The sequence below is a fragment of the Trypanosoma melophagium genome (assembly GCF_022059095.1).
Source record: "Trypanosoma melophagium isolate St. Kilda chromosome Unknown ctg12segment0, whole genome shotgun sequence".
In the NCBI taxonomy this organism is placed as follows: Eukaryota; Euglenozoa; class Kinetoplastea; order Trypanosomatida; family Trypanosomatidae; genus Trypanosoma; species Trypanosoma melophagium.
The window spans coordinates 126,885-142,938 of NW_027125138.1; the positions used below are offsets into that span (position 1 = coordinate 126,885).

At 62.4% G+C, this 16,054-nt stretch overlaps 2 protein-coding genes across 2 annotated transcripts; both read left to right on the plus strand.

The window, feature by feature from the left end:
* Nucleotides 1-7: 7 nt before the first annotated feature.
* Nucleotides 8-7,323, plus strand: LSM04_006585 (uncharacterized protein; the record flags this gene model as incomplete). The annotated part of the gene is made up of 2 exons (XM_067332126.1): nt 8-4,234; nt 4,303-7,323. The coding sequence occupies 2 exons, from the start codon at nt 8-10 to the stop codon at nt 7,321-7,323; spliced, it is 7,248 nt and encodes a 2,415-aa protein (XP_067194385.1).
* Nucleotides 7,324-7,516: 193 nt separating this feature from the next.
* Nucleotides 7,517-15,948, plus strand: LSM04_007539 (uncharacterized protein; the record flags this gene model as incomplete). Its single annotated transcript, XM_067332137.1, has 2 exons — nt 7,517-14,378; nt 14,432-15,948. 2 exons carry the CDS (start codon nt 7,517-7,519, stop codon nt 15,946-15,948), a joined length of 8,379 nt encoding a protein of 2,792 aa, XP_067194406.1.
* Between the last annotated feature and the right edge of the window lie 106 nt (nt 15,949-16,054).

The following is a 16,054-nucleotide window of genomic DNA, read 5'->3' on the forward strand; positions in this document are numbered from 1 at the left end:
TAGCCGGATGCATGAAATGGACAACGTTGAGCCCTGTGATGTTGAAGCGAAGGTTGCAGGACTGCATGAGGAAGGTAGCCACACGGCGTATGTGGCCTCTGCTGCTGAGGAGTCCCTTGGCGGCCAGCTGGAGGATGATGTTGCTGAGAGGCAAAACAGTGGTTTGAAGGAGCCCGTCAAGTTGCGGCGCAGGCGCAGCAAGAGCAGCTCCCTTGTACTTGCCACGTCATTTAGCTCTGTGCCAGAGGTTGAGGCCGCGGAAATCGAAGAGGCAGACGTGACATTGCCCGACAAACCGATAGAGCGCCCCATGGAGTATGGCGCAGACGAACCAGCAGAGGTTGTTGATGCATTTGGCCGTGAAATGGATGGTGCTGAGCCCTGTGATGTTGAAGCGAAGGTTGCAGGACTGCATGAGGAAGGTAGCCACACGGCGTATGTGGCCTCTGCTGCTGAGGAGTCCCTTGGCGGCCAGCTGGAGGATGATTTTGCTGAGAGGCAAAACAGTGGTTTGAAGGAGCCCGTCAAGTTGCGGCGCAGGCGCAGCAAGAGCAGCTCCCTTGTACTTGCCACGTCATTTAGCTCTGTGCCAGAGGTTGAGGCCGCGGAAATCGAAGAGGCAGACGTGACATTGCCCGACAAACCGATAGAGCGCCCCATGGAGTATGGCGCAGACGAACCAGCAGAGGTTGTTGATGCATTTGGCCGTGAAATGGATGGTGCTGAGCCCTGTGATGTTGAAGCGAAGGTTGCAGGACTGCATGAGGAAGGTAGCCACACGGCGTATGTGGCCTCTGCTGCTGAGGAGTCCCTTGGCGGCCAGCTGGAGGATGATGTTGCTGAGAGGCAAAACAGTGGTTTGAAGGAGCCCGTCAAGTTGCGGCGCAGGCGCAGCAAGAGCAGCTCCCTTGTACTTGCCACGTCATTTAGCTCTGTGCCAGAGGTTGAGGCCGCGGAAATCGAAGAGGCAGACGTGACATTGCCCGACAAACCACGAGAACCCATGGTAGGATACGGCTCTGTGAGCATAGTTTCCAACGAAAAAGATTATGAACAGATATTAAAACAATGCGTCATTGACCATCGTGAGTACATGCCTTCTGTCATGGTGGAGTTAAACTCTGGAATAGACCGCTTTCCACCACTTGGTAATAAGTATCTTACGTCGTTCCAAAAATCCATGTTAGATACTTATTATAGTGAACTGAAAGCACTCCGTGACACGTTGGTGTCGAAGGGCAAGGAGGTGAATGCCCCAGCAATCCAGTGCGTGGAGGAGCAGATGAAGGACCGGCTGGAGCAACTGCGCGCGGACGCGGAGAAGGCTGCGGTGGCCAGGCAGCGCGCGGAACAGCGACTCTTGGAGCAGCACCCCTATCTGGAGGCCTTGGAGATAGCTGGCCTTCCGCTGAGTGAACTCGGGCTGTCGGACGACGATGAGTTCGTCGCGCTCGCGGAGGAGCACGCAACCCTTGCGGCATCGCCGCGTGCGAATGCAGAAGCCCTGGCAGCGAATGAGCAGAGCTTGAGGACTCGCGCCGCACAGCTCGCCGCCACACTTGTGAAAAAGGAGGCTGCGCTGCGGGAGCAGATGCCGTACCTGGACCACCTTCCCGTTGATGTCCCGCTGCGCGAGCTGCACCTGGAGAGCGATCCCGAGTTCACGGCGCTGCTGGCGAGGTACGCGGCAGTGTGCAGCGAGCCTGAGCGTGCCGGTGGCCCGGAGGCGAGGCGGCTGGAGAAGGCAATGCATGATTTTGTCAACAGGATCGTTGAGGACGTGGCGACGGCGCGGCATCGTGCGCTTTTAGAGGCTGAGAACCTGCACGAGAAGTACCCGTACATTCCGGAGGAGCCGGCGCCCGGCGTTGCCCTTGTGGAGGTGGGCGTGCATGAGGACCCGACGTTCTGCAAACTGGCGAACGAGCTAGAGGACCTGCGGACCGACCCGGTAAAGAACGCGGAGCAGATAGCTGCTGTGGAGAGTGCGGTGTGTGCGCGTGCGGTAGAGCTAGCGGCCATGAAACTGCACGCGACGGAGGAGGAGTGCCACAAGTACCCGTTCCTCTCGAAGCGTGTTGACGGCGTGTTGCTGAGCGATCTGGATCTTGCAGACGATGCGGTGTTCCAGGAAATGGTGGAGAGGCGTGGGGCGATGACGTCAGAGCCGCAGAGAAACCGTGAGGCGCTAGCAGAAGTGGAGTCCCAGCTGCGCGACCGCGCATCCTGCGTGGCTGCCATGAAGAAAGCGGTGGACGCGCTGCGCGCGGATGAGGACGAGGATGTGCGCGCACACAACCCATTCCTAGAGATGAACGAGGTGAAGTCGGTGCCGCTTCGCGAACTGGGCCTTCCAAGCGATCCCCAGTACGCGGCGCTGACAGAAGAGAGACTGCTGCTCAAGCAGCACCCTGTGCCAAATGCTGCCGCCATTGTGGCGACGGAGAACGCCCTGCGGAGTCGTGCGGAGGAAATTGCGTTGGCGCGGCTGACGGCAGAGGATAGTGAGGCGGTACGCAAACAGCGCAAAAGGCCTTCCCAGGTCAACCACCCACCGCGTACAGCGCAGATGGATGCTCTTCCTGAAGAGGCTGCAGGGGATGAGATCGTGGATGTTGACACGCAGTTGCCACCAAAGCCCCAGCGGGCGTTGGAGCTGGTTAAAAAGGACCCGTACTATCAGGAACTGAACGCCCTGCGTGACACGTTGGTGTCGAAGGGCAAGGAGGTGAATGCCCCAGCAATCCAGTGCGTGGAGGAGCAGATGAAGGACCGGCTGGAGCAACTGCGCGCGGACGCGGAGAAGGCTGCGGTGGCCAGGCAGCGCGCGGAACAGCGACTCTTGGAGCAGCACCCCTATCTGGAGGCCTTGGAGATAGCTGGCCTTCCGCTGAGTGAACTCGGGCTGTCGGACGACGATGAGTTCGTCGCGCTCGCGAAGGAGCACGCAACCCTTGCGGCATCGCCGCGTGCGAATGCAGAAGCCCTGGCAGCGAATGAGCAGAGCTTGAGGACTCGCGCCGCACAGCTCGCCGCCACACTTGTGAAAAAGGAGGCTGCGCTGCGGGAGCAGATGCCGTACCTGGACCACCTTCCCGTTGATGTCCCGCTGCGCGAGCTGCACCTGGAGAGCGATCCCGAGTTCACGGCGCTGCTGGCGAGGTACGCGGCAGTGTGCAGCGAGCCTGAGCGTGCCGGTGGCCCGGAGGCGAGGCGGCTGGAGAAGGCAATGCATGATTTTGTCAACAGGATCGTTGAGGACGTGGCGACGGCGCGGCATCGTGCGCTTTTAGAGGCTGAGAACCTGCACGAGAAGTACCCGTACATTCCGGAGGAGCCGGCGCCCGGCGTTGCCCTTGTGGAGGTGGGCGTGCATGAGGACCCGACGTTCTGCAAACTGGCGAACGAGCTAGAGGACCTGCGGACCGACCCGGTAAAGAACGCGGAGCAGATAGCTGCTGTGGAGAGTGCGGTGTGTGCGCGTGCGGTAGAGCTAGCGGCCATGAAACTGCACGCGACGGAGGAGGAGTGCCACAAGTACCCGTTCCTCTCGAAGCGTGTTGACGGCGTGTTGCTGAGCGATCTGGATCTTGCAGACGATGCGGTGTTCCAGGAAATGGTGGAGAGGCGTGGGGCGATGACGTCAGAGCCGCAGAGAAACCGTGAGGCGCTAGCAGAAGTGGAGTCCCAGCTGCGCGACCGCGCATCCTGCGTGGCTGCCATGAAGAAAGCGGTGGACGCGCTGCGCGCGGATGAGGACGAGGATGTGCGCGCACACAACCCATTCCTAGAGATGAACGAGGTGAAGTCGGTGCCGCTTCGCGAACTGGGCCTTCCAAGCGATCCCCAGTACGCGGCGCTGACAGAAGAGAGACTGCTGCTCAAGCAGCACCCTGTGCCAAATGCTGCCGCCATTGTGGCGACGGAGAACGCCCTGCGGAGTCGTGCGGAGGAAATTGCGTTGGCGCGGCTGACGGCAGAGGATAGTGAGGCGGTACGCAAACAGCGCAAAAGGCCTTCCCAGGTCAACCACCCACCGCGTACAGCGCAGATGGATGCTCTTCCTGAAGAGGCTGCAGGGGATGAGATCGTGGATGTTGACACGCAGTTGCCACCAAAGCCCCAGCGAGCGTTGGAGCTGTTTGAAAAGGACCCGTACTATCAGGAACTGAACGCCCTGCGTGACACGTTGGTGGCGGAGGGCAAGGAGGTGAATGCCCCAGCAATCCAGTGCGTGGAGGAGCAGATGAAGGACCGGCTGGAGCAACTGCGCGCGGACGCGGAGAAGGCTGCGGTGGCCAGGCAGCGCGCGGAACAGCGACTCTTGGAGCAGCACCCTATCTGGAGGCCTTGGAGATAGCTGGCCTTCCGCTGAGTGAACTCGGGCTGTCGGACGACGATGAGTTCGTCGCGCTCGCGAAGGAGCACGCAACCCTTGCGGCATCGCCGCGTGCGAATGCAGAAGCCCTGGCAGCGAATGAGCAGAGCTTGAGGACTCGCGCCGCACAGCTCGCCGCCACACTTGTGAAAAAGGAGGCTGCGCTGCGGGAGCAGATGCCGTACCTGGACCACCTTCCCGTTGATGTCCCGCTGCGCGAGCTGCACCTGGAGAGCGATCCCGAGTTCACGGCGCTGCTGGCGAGGTACGCGGCAGTGTGCAGCGAGCCTGAGCGTGCCGGTGGCCCGGAGGCGAAGCGGCTGGAGAAGGCAATGCATGATCTTGCTGGCAAGATCGCTGAGGACGTGGCGACGGCGCGGCATCGTGCGCTTGTAGAGGCTGAGAACCTGCACGAGAAGTACCCGTACATTCCGGAGGAGCCGGCGCCCGGCGTTGCCCTTGTGGAGGTGGGCGTGCATGAGGACCCGACGTTCTGCAAACTGGCGAACGAGCTAGAGGACCTGCGGACCGACCCGGTAAAGAACGCGGAGCAGATAGCTGCTGTGGAGAGTGCGGTGTGTGCGCGTGCGCTAGAGCTAGCGGCCATGAAACTGCACGCGACGGAGGAGGAGTGCCACAAGTACCCGTTCCTCTCGAAGCGTGTTGACGGCGTGTTGCTGAGCGATCTGGATCTTGCAGACGATGCGGTGTTCCAGGAAATGGTGGAGAGGCGTGGGGCGATGACGTCAGAGCCGCAGAGAAACCGTGAGGCGCTAGCAGAAGTGGAGTCCCAGCTGCGCGACCGCGCATCCTGCGTGGCTGCCATGAAGAAAGCGGTGGACGCGCTGCGCGCGGATGAGGACGAGGATGTGCGCGCACACAACCCATTCCTGGAGATGAACGAGGTGAAGTCGGTGCCGCTTCGCGAACTGGGCCTTCCAAGCGATCCCCAGTACGCGGTGCTGACAGACGAGAGACTGCTGCTCAAGCAGCACCCTGTGCCAAATGCTGCCGCCATTGTGGCGACGGAGAACGCCCTGCGGAGTCGTGCGGAGGAAATTGCGTTGGCGCGGCTGACGGCAGAGGATAGTGAGGCGGTACGCAAACAGCGCAAAAGGCCTTCCCAGGTCAACCACCCACCGCGTACAGCGCAGATGGATGCTCTTCCTGAAGAGGCTGCAGGGGATGAGATCGTGGATGTTGACACGCAGTTGCCACCAAAGCCCCAGCGAGCGTTGGAGCTGTTTGAAAAGGACCCGTACTATCAGGAACTGAACGCCCTGCGTGACACGTTGGTGGCGGAGGGCAAGGAGGTGAATGCCCCAGCAATCCAGTGCGTGGAGGAGCAGATGAAGGACCGGCTGGAGCAACTGCGCGCGGACGCGGAGAAGGCTGCGGTGGCCAGGCAGCGCGCGGAACAGCGACTCTTGGAGCAGCACCCCTATCTGGAGGCCTTGGAGATAGCTGGCCTTCCGCTGAGTGAACTCGGGCTGTCGGACGACGATGAGTTCGTCGCGCTCGCGAAGGAGCACGCAACCCTTGCGGCATCGCCGCGTGCGAATGCAGAAGCCCTGGCAGCGAATGAGCAGAGCTTGAGGACTCGCGCCGCACAGCTCGCCGCCACACTTGTGAAAAAGGAGGCTGCGCTGCGGGAGCAGATGCCGTACCTGGACCACCTTCCCGTTGATGTCCCGCTGCGCGAGCTGCACCTGGAGAGCGATCCCGAGTTCACGGCGCTGCTGGCGAGGTACGCGGCAGTGTGCAGCGAGCCTGAGCGTGCCGGTGGCCCGGAGGCGAAGCGGCTGGAGAAGGCAATGCATGATCTTGCTGGCAAGATCGCTGAGGACGTGGCGACGGCGCGGCATCGTGCGCTTGTAGAGGCTGAGAACCTGCACGAGAAGTACCCGTACATTCCGGAGGAGCCGGCGCCCGGCGTTGCCCTTGTGGAGGTGGGCGTGCATGAGGACCCGACGTTCCGCAAACTGGCGAACGAGCTAGAGGACCTGCGGACCGACCCGGTAAAGAACGCGGAGCAGATAGCTGCTGTGGAGAGTGCGGTGTGTGCGCGTGCGGTAGAGCTAGCGGCCATGAAACTGCACGCGACGGAGGAGGAGTGCCACAAGTACCCGTTCCTCTCGAAGCGTGTTGACGGCGTGTTGCTGAGCGATCTGGATCTTGCAGACGATGCGGTGTTCCAGGAAATGGTGGAGAGGCGTGGGGCGATGACGTCAGAGCCGCAGAGAAACCGTGAGGCGCTAGCAGAAGTGGAGTCCCAGCTGCGCGACCGCGCATCCTGCGTGGCTGCCATGAAGAAAGCGGTGGACGCGCTGCGCGCGGATGAGGACGAGGATGTGCGCGCACACAACCCATTCCTAGAGATGAACGAGGTGAAGTCGGTGCCGCTTCGCGAACTGGGCCTTCCAAGCGATCCCCAGTACGCGGCGCTGACAGAAGAGAGACTGCTGCTCAAGCAGCACCCTGTGCCAAATGCTGCCGCCATTGTGGCGACGGAGAACGCCCTGCGGAGTCGTGCGGAGGAAATTGCATTGGCGCGGCTGACGGCAGAGGATAGTGAGGCGGTACGCAAACAGCGCAAAAGGCCTTCCCAGGTCAACCACCCACCGCGTACAGCGCAGATGGATGCTCTTCCTGAAGAGGCTGCAGGGGATGAGATCGTGGATGTTGACACGCAGTTGCCACCAAAGCCCCAGCGAGCGTTGGAGCTGTTTGAAAAGGACCCGTACTATCAGGAACTGAACGCCCTGCGTGACACGTTGGTGGCGGAGGGCAAGGAGGTGAATGCCCCAGCAATCCAGTGCGTGGAGGAGCAGATGAAGGACCGGCTGGAGCAACTGCGCGCGGACGCGGAGAAGGCTGCGGTGGCCAGGCAGCGCGCGGAACAGCGACTCTTGGAGCAGCACCCTATCTGGAGGCCTTGGAGATAGCTGGCCTTCCGCTGAGTGAACTCGGGCTGTCGGACGACGATGAGTTCGTCGCGCTCGCGAAGGAGCACGCAACCCTTGCGGCATCGCCGCGTGCGAATGCAGAAGCCCTGGCAGCGAATGAGCAGAGCTTGAGGACTCGCGCCGCACAGCTCGCCGCCACACTTGTGAAAAGGAGGCTGCGCTGCGGGAGCAGATGCCGTACCTGGACCACCTTCCCGTTGATGTCCCGCTGCGCGAGCTGCACCTGGAGAGCGATCCCGAGTTCACGGCGCTGCTGGCGAGGTACGCGGCAGTGTGCAGCGAGCCTGAGCGTGCCGGTGGCCCGGAGGCGAAGCGGCTGGAGAAGGCAATGCATGATCTTGCTGGCAAGATCGCTGAGGACGTGGCGACGGCGCGGCATCGTGCGCTTGTAGAGGCTGAGAACCTGCACGAGAAGTACCCGTACATTCCGGAGGAGCCGGCGCCCGGCGTTGCCCTTGTGGAGGTGGGCGTGCATGAGGACCCGACGTTCCGCAAACTGGCGAACGAGCTAGAGGACCTGCGGACCGACCCGGTAAAGAACGCGGAGCAGATAGCTGCTGTGGAGAGTGCGGTGTGTGCGCGTGCGCTAGAGCTAGCGGCCATGAAACTGCACGCGACGGAGGAGGAGTGCCACAAGTACCCGTTCCTCTCGAAGCGTGTTGACGGCGTGTTGCTGAGCGATCTGGATCTTGCAGACGATGCGGTGTTCCAGGAAATGGTGGAGAGGCGTGGGGCGATGACGTCAGAGCCGCAGAGAAACCGTGAGGCGCTAGCAGAAGTGGAGTCCCAGCTGCGCGACCGCGCATCCTGCGTGGCTGCCATGAAGAAAGCGGTGGACGCGCTGCGCGCGGATGAGGACGAGGATGTGCGCGCACACAACCCATTCCTAGAGATGAACGAGGTGAAGTCGGTGCCGCTTCGCGAACTGGGCCTTCCAAGCGATCCCCAGTACGCGGTGCTGACAGAAGAGAGACTGCTGCTCAAGCAGCACCCTGTGCCAAATGCTGCCGCCATTGTGGCGACGGAGAACGCCCTGCGGAGTCGTGCGGAGGAAATTGCGTTGGCGCGGCTGACGGCAGAGGATAGTGAGGCGGTACGCAAACAGCGCAAAAGGCCTTCCCAGGTCAACCACCCACCGCGTACAGCGCAGATGGATGCTCTTCCTGAAGAGGCTGCAGGGGATGAGATCGTGGATGTTGACACGCAGTTGCCACCAAAGCCCCAGCGAGCGTTGGAGCTGTTTGAAAAGGACCCGTACTATCAGGAACTGAACGCCCTGCGTGACACGTTGGTGGCGGAGGGCAAGGAGGTGAATGCCCCAGCAATCCAGTGCGTGGAGGAGCAGATGAAGGACCGGCTGGAGCAACTGCGCGCGGACGCGGAGAAGGCTGCGGTGGCCAGGCAGCGCGCGGAACAGCGACTCTTGGAGCAGCACCCCTATCTGGAGGCCTTGGAGATAGCTGGCCTTCCGCTGAGTGAACTCGGGCTGTCGGACGACGATGAGTTCGTCGCGCTCGCGAAGGAGCACGCAACCCTTGCGGCATCGCCGCGTGCGAATGCAGAAGCCCTGGCAGCGAATGAGCAGAGCTTGAGGACTCGCGCCGCACAGCTCGCCGCCACACTTGTGAAAAAGGAGGCTGCGCTGCGGGAGCAGATGCCGTACCTGGACCACCTTCCCGTTGATGTCCCGCTGCGCGAGCTGCACCTGGAGAGCGATCCCGAGTTCACGGCGCTGCTGGCGAGGTACGCGGCAGTGTGCAGCGAGCCTGAGCGTGCCGGTGGCCCGGAGGCGAAGCGGCTGGAGAAGGCAATGCATGATCTTGCTGGCAAGATCGCTGAGGACGTGGCGACGGCGCGGCATCGTGCGCTTGTAGAGGCTGAGAACCTGCACGAGAAGTACCCGTACATTCCGGAGGAGCCGGCGCCCGGCGTTGCCCTTGTGGAGGTGGGCGTGCATGAGGACCCGACGTTCCGCAAACTGGCGAACGAGCTAGAGGACCTGCGGACCGACCCGGTAAAGAACGCGGAGCAGATAGCTGCTGTGGAGAGTGCGGTGTGTGCGCGTGCGCTAGAGCTAGCGGCCATGAAACTGCACGCGACGGAGGAGGAGTGCCACAAGTACCCGTTCCTCTCGAAGCGTGTTGACGGCGTGTTGCTGAGCGATCTGGATCTTGCAGACGATGCGGTGTTCCAGGAAATGGTGGAGAGGCGTGGGGCGATGACGTCAGAGCCGCAGAGAAACCGTGAGGCGCTAGCAGAAGTGGAGTCCCAGCTGCGCGACCGCGCATCCTGCGTGGCTGCCATGAAGAAAGCGGTGGACGCGCTGCGCGCGGATGAGGACGAGGATGTGCGCGCACACAACCCATTCCTAGAGATGAACGAGGTGAAGTCGGTGCCGCTTCGCGAACTGGGCCTTCCAAGCGATCCCCAGTACGCGGTGCTGACAGAAGAGAGACTGCTGCTCAAGCAGCACCCTGTGCCAAATGCTGCCGCCATTGTGGCGACGGAGAACGCCCTGCGGAGTCGTGCGGAGGAAATTGCGTTGGCGCGGCTGACGGCAGAGGATAGTGAGGCGGTACGCAAACAGCGCAAAAGGCCTTCCCAGGTCAACCACCCACCGCGTACAGCGCAGATGGATGCTCTTCCTGAAGAGGCTGCAGGGGATGAGATCGTGGATGTTGACACGCAGTTGCCACCAAAGCCCCAGCGAGCGTTGGAGCTGTTTGAAAAGGACCCGTACTATCAGGAACTGAACGCCCTGCGTGACACGTTGGTGGCGGAGGGCAAGGAGGTGAATGCCCCAGCAATCCAGTGCGTGGAGGAGCAGATGAAGGACCGGCTGGAGCAACTGCGCGCGGACGCGGAGAAGGCTGCGGTGGCCAGGCAGCGCGCGGAACAGCGACTCTTGGAGCAGCACCCCTATCTGGAGGCCTTGGAGATAGCTGGCCTTCCGCTGAGTGAACTCGGGCTGTCGGACGACGATGAGTTCGTCGCGCTCGCGAAGGAGCACGCAACCCTTGCGGCATCGCCGCGTGCGAATGCAGAAGCCCTGGCAGCGAATGAGCAGAGCTTGAGGACTCGCGCCGCACAGCTCGCCGCCACACTTGTGAAAAAGGAGGCTGCGCTGCGGGAGCAGATGCCGTACCTGGACCACCTTCCCGTTGATGTCCCGCTGCGCGAGCTGCACCTGGAGAGCGATCCCGAGTTCACGGCGCTGCTGGCGAGGTACGCGGCAGTGTGCAGCGAGCCTGAGCGTGCCGGTGGCCCGGAGGCGAAGCGGCTGGAGAAGGCAATGCATGATCTTGCTGGCAAGATCGCTGAGGACGTGGCGACGGCGCGGCATCGTGCGCTTGTAGAGGCTGAGAACCTGCACGAGAAGTACCCGTACATTCCGGAGGAGCCGGCGCCCGGCGTTGCCCTTGTGGAGGTGGGCGTGCATGAGGACCCGACGTTCCGCAAACTGGCGAACGAGCTAGAGGACCTGCGGACCGACCCGGTAAAGAACGCGGAGCAGATAGCTGCTGTGGAGAGTGCGGTGTGTGCGCGTGCGCTAGAGCTAGCGGCCATGAAACTGCACGCGACGGAGGAGGAGTGCCACAAGTACCCGTTCCTCTCGAAGCGTGTTGACGGCGTGTTGCTGAGCGATCTGGATCTTGCAGACGATGCGGTGTTCCAGGAAATGGTGGAGAGGCGTGGGGCGATGACGTCAGAGCCGCAGAGAAACCGTGAGGCGCTAGCAGAAGTGGAGTCCCAGCTGCGCGACCGCGCATCCTGCGTGGCTGCCATGAAGAAAGCGGTGGACGCGCTGCGCGCGGATGAGGACGAGGATGTGCGCGCACACAACCCATTCCTAGAGATGAACGAGGTGAAGTCGGTGCCGCTTCGCGAACTGGGCCTTCCAAGCGATCCCCAGTACGCGGCGCTGGCCGACGAGAGACTGCTGCTCAAGCAGCACCCTGTGCCAAATGCTGCCGCCATTGTGGCGACGGAGAACGCCCTGCGGAGTCGTGCGGAGGAAATTGCGTTGGCGCGGCTGACGGCAGAGGATGAACTGCTGAAAAGGCCCCCCTTCCTTCCCCCAATAGAGATCGTGGATGTTGACACGCAGTTGCCACCAAAGCCCCAGCGAGCGTTGGAGCTGGTTGAAAAGGACCCGTACTATCAGGAACTGAACGCCCTGCGTGACACGTTGGTGGCGGAGGGCAAGGAGGTGAATGCCCCAGCAATCCAGTGCGTGGAGGAGCAGATGAAGGACCGGCTGGAGCAACTGCGCGCGGACGCGGAGAAGGCTGCGGTGGCCAGGCAGCGCGCGGAACAGCGACTCTTGGAGCAGCACCCCTATCTGGAGGCCTTGGAGATAGCTGGCCTTCCGCTGAGTGAACTCGGGCTGTCGGACGACGATGAGTTCGTCGCGCTCGCGAAGGAGCACGCAACCCTTGCGGCATCGCCGCGTGCGAATGCAGAAGCCCTGGCAGCGAATGAGCAGAGCTTGAGGACTCGCGCCGCACAGCTCGCCGCCACACTTGTGAAAAAGGAGGCTGCGCTGCGGGAGCAGATGCCGTACCTGGACCACCTTCCCGTTGATGTCCCGCTGCGCGAGCTGCACCTGGAGAGCGATCCCGAGTTCACGGCGCTGCTGGCGAGGTACGCGGCAGTGTGCAGCGAGCCTGAGCGTGCCGGTGGCCCGGAGGCGAAGCGGCTGGAGAAGGCAATGCATGATCTTGCTGGCAAGATCGCTGAGGACGTGGCGACGGCGCGGCATCGTGCGCTTGTAGAGGCTGAGAACCTGCACGAGAAGTACCCGTACATTCCGGAGGAGCCGGCGCCCGGCGTTGCCCTTGTGGAGGTGGGCGTGCATGAGGACCCGACGTTCCGCAAACTGGCGAACGAGCTAGAGGACCTGCGGACCGACCCGGTAAAGAACGCGGAGCAGATAGCTGCTGTGGAGAGTGCGGTGTGTGCGCGTGCGCTAGAGCTAGCGGCCATGAAACTGCACGCGACGGAGGAGGAGTGCCACAAGTACCCGTTCCTCTCGAAGCGTGTTGACGGCGTGTTGCTGAGCGATCTGGATCTTGCAGACGATGCGGTGTTCCAGGAAATGGTGGAGAGGCGTGGGGCGATGACGTCAGAGCCGCAGAGAAACCGTGAGGCGCTAGCAGAAGTGGAGTCCCAGCTGCGCGACCGCGCATCCTGCGTGGCTGCCATGAAGAAAGCGGTGGACGCGCTGCGCGCGGATGAGGACGAGGATGTGCGCGCACACAACCCATTCCTAGAGATGAACGAGGTGAAGTCGGTGCCGCTTCGCGAACTGGGCCTTCCAAGCGATCCCCAGTACGCGGTGCTGACAGAAGAGAGACTGCTGCTCAAGCAGCACCCTGTGCCAAATGCTGCCGCCATTGTGGCGACGGAGAACGCCCTGCGGAGTCGTGCGGAGGAAATTGCGTTGGCGCGGCTGACGGCAGAGGATGAACTGCTGAATAGGCACCCGTCCTTCGCTGCACTGATACAAGAGGAGGGAGGCCGAGCGCGCAGGAAACGAGAGGCGCTTCATGCACGATACCCGATGTTGGCTCGTGACGCAACTGAAGCTGTTGAAAAAGCAGGAGAAGTCGTGGATGTTGACACGCAGTTGCCACCAAAGCCCCAGCGAGCGTTGGAGCTGGTTAAAAAGGACCCGTACTATCAGGAACTGAACGCCCTGCGTGACACGTTGGTGGCGGAGGGCAAGGAGGTGAATGCCCCAGCAATCCAGTGCGTGGAGGAGCAGATGAAGGACCGGCTGGAGCAACTGCGCGCGGACGCGGAGAAGGCTGCGGTGGCCAGGCAGCGCGCGGAACAGCGACTCTTGGAGCAGCACCCCTATCTGGAGGCCTTGGAGATAGCTGGCCTTCCGCTGAGTGAACTCGGGCTGTCGGACGACGATGAGTTCGTCGCGCTCGCGAAGGAGCACGCAACCCTTGCGGCATCGCCGCGTGCGAATGCAGAAGCCCTGGCAGCGAATGAGCAGAGCTTGAGGACTCGCGCCGCACAGCTCGCCGCCACACTTGTGAAAAAGGAGGCTGCGCTGCGGGAGCAGATGCCGTACCTGGACCACCTTCCCGTTGATGTCCCGCTGCGCGAGCTGCACCTGGAGAGCGATCCCGAGTTCACGGCGCTGCTGGCGAGGTACGCGGCAGTGTGCAGCGAGCCTGAGCGTGCCGGTGGCCCGGAGGCGAAGCGGCTGGAGAAGGCAATGCATGATCTTGCTGGCAAGATCGCTGAGGACGTGGCGACGGCGCGGCATCGTGCGCTTGTAGAGGCTGAGAACCTGCACGAGAAGTACCCGTACATTCCGGAGGAGCCGGCGCCCGGCGTTGCCCTTGTGGAGGTGGGCGTGCATGAGGACCCGACGTTCCGCAAACTGGCGAACGAGCTAGAGGACCTGCGGACCGACCCGGTAAAGAACGCGGAGCAGATAGCTGCTGTGGAGAGTGCGGTGTGTGCGCGTGCGCTAGAGCTAGCGGCCATGAAACTGCACGCGACGGAGGAGGAGTGCCACAAGTACCCGTTCCTCTCGAAGCGTGTTGACGGCGTGTTGCTGAGCGATCTGGATCTTGCAGACGATGCGGTGTTCCAGGAAATGGTGGAGAGGCGTGGGGCGATGACGTCAGAGCCGCAGAGAAACCGTGAGGCGCTAGCAGAAGTGGAGTCCCAGCTGCGCGACCGCGCATCCTGCGTGGCTGCCATGAAGAAAGCGGTGGACGCGCTGCGCGCGGATGAGGACGAGGATGTGCGCGCACACAACCCATTCCTGGAGATGAACGAGGTGAAGTCGGTGCCGCTTCGCGAACTGGGCCTTCCAAGCGATCCCCAGTACGCGGCGCTGGCCGACGAGAGACTGCTGCTCAAGCAGCACCCTGTGCCAAATGCTGCCGCCATTGTGGCGACGGAGAACGCCCTGCGGAGTCGTGCGGAGGAAATTGCGTTGGCGCGGCTGACGGCAGAGGATGAACTGCTGAGGCGCGTGACGCAACTGAAGTTTAAAAGACGCAATGGTTGCAGCTCTGCCTTCACGGCAGCTCTGATTAAGACCACCCACCGCGTACAGCGCAGATGGATGAACTCTTGCGTGAAGAGGCTGCAGGGGATGAGATCGTGGATGTTGACACGCAGTTGCCACCAAAGCCCCAGCGGGCGTTGGAGCTGGTTGAAAAGGACCCGTACTATCAGGAACTGAACGCCCTGCGTGACACGTTGGTGGCGGAGGGCAAGGAGGTGAATGCCCCAGCAATCCAGTGCGTGGAGGAGCAGATGAAGGACCGGCTGGAGCAACTGCGCGCGGACGCGGAGAAGGCTGCGGTGGCCAGGCAGCGCGCGGAACAGCGACTCTTGGAGCAGCACCCCTATCTGGAGGCCTTGGAGATAGCTGGCCTTCCGCTGAGTGAACTCGGGCTGTCGGACGACGATGAGTTCGTCGCGCTCGCGAAGGAGCACGCAACCCTTGCGGCATCGCCGCGTGCGAATGCAGAAGCCCTGGCAGCGAATGAGCAGAGCTTGAGGACTCGCGCCGCACAGCTCGCCGCCACACTTGTGAAAAAGGAGGCTGCGCTGCGGGAGCAGATGCCGTACCTGGACCACCTTCCCGTTGATGTCCCGCTGCGCGAGCTGCACCTGGAGAGCGATCCCGAGTTCACGGCGCTGCTGGCGAGGTACGCGGCAGTGTGCAGCGAGCCTGAGCGTGCCGGTGGCCCGGAGGCGAAGCGGCTGGAGAAGGCAATGCATGATCTTGCTGGCAAGATCGCTGAGGACGTGGCGACGGCGCGGCATCGTGCGCTTGTAGAGGCTGAGAACCTGCACGAGAAGTACCCGTACATTCCGGAGGAGCCGGCGCCCGGCGTTGCCCTTGTGGAGGTGGGCGTGCATGAGGACCCGACGTTCCGCAAACTGGCGAACGAGCTAGAGGACCTGCGGACCGACCCGGTAAAGAACGCGGAGCAGATAGCTGCTGTGGAGAGTGCGGTGTGTGCGCGTGCGCTAGAGCTAGCGGCCATGAAACTGCACGCGACGGAGGAGGAGTGCCACAAGTACCCGTTCCTCTCGAAGCGTGTTGACGGCGTGTTGCTGAGCGATCTGGATCTTGCAGACGATGCGGTGTTCCAGGAAATGGTGGAGAGGCGTGGGGCGATGACGTCAGAGCCGCAGAGAAACCGTGAGGCGCTAGCAGAAGTGGAGTCCCAGCTGCGCGACCGCGCATCCTGCGTGGCTGCCATGAAGAAAGCGGTGGACGCGCTGCGCGCGGATGAGGACGAGGATGTGCGCGCACACAACCCATTCCTGGAGATGAACGAGGTGAAGTCGGTGCCGCTTCGCGAACTGGGCCTTCCAAGCGATCCCCAGTACGCGGCGCTGGCCGACGAGAGACTGCTGCTCAAGCAGCACCCTGTGCCAAATGCTGCCGCCATTGTGGCGACGGAGAACGCCCTGCGGAGTCGTGCGGAGGAAATTGCGTTGGCGCGGCTGACGGCAGAGGATAGGTGGAGGCGGCACGCAAGCGCCGAAGAAGACCAGACAGGCCAACCAGCGTCACAGACGTGCAAGGCATCTTGCTATGGATGCTCTTCCTGAAGAGGCTGCAGGAGAAGTCGTGGATGTTGACACGCAGTTGCCACCAAAGCCCCAGCGGGCGTTGGAGCTGGTTAAAAAGGACCCGTACTATCAGGAACTGAACGCC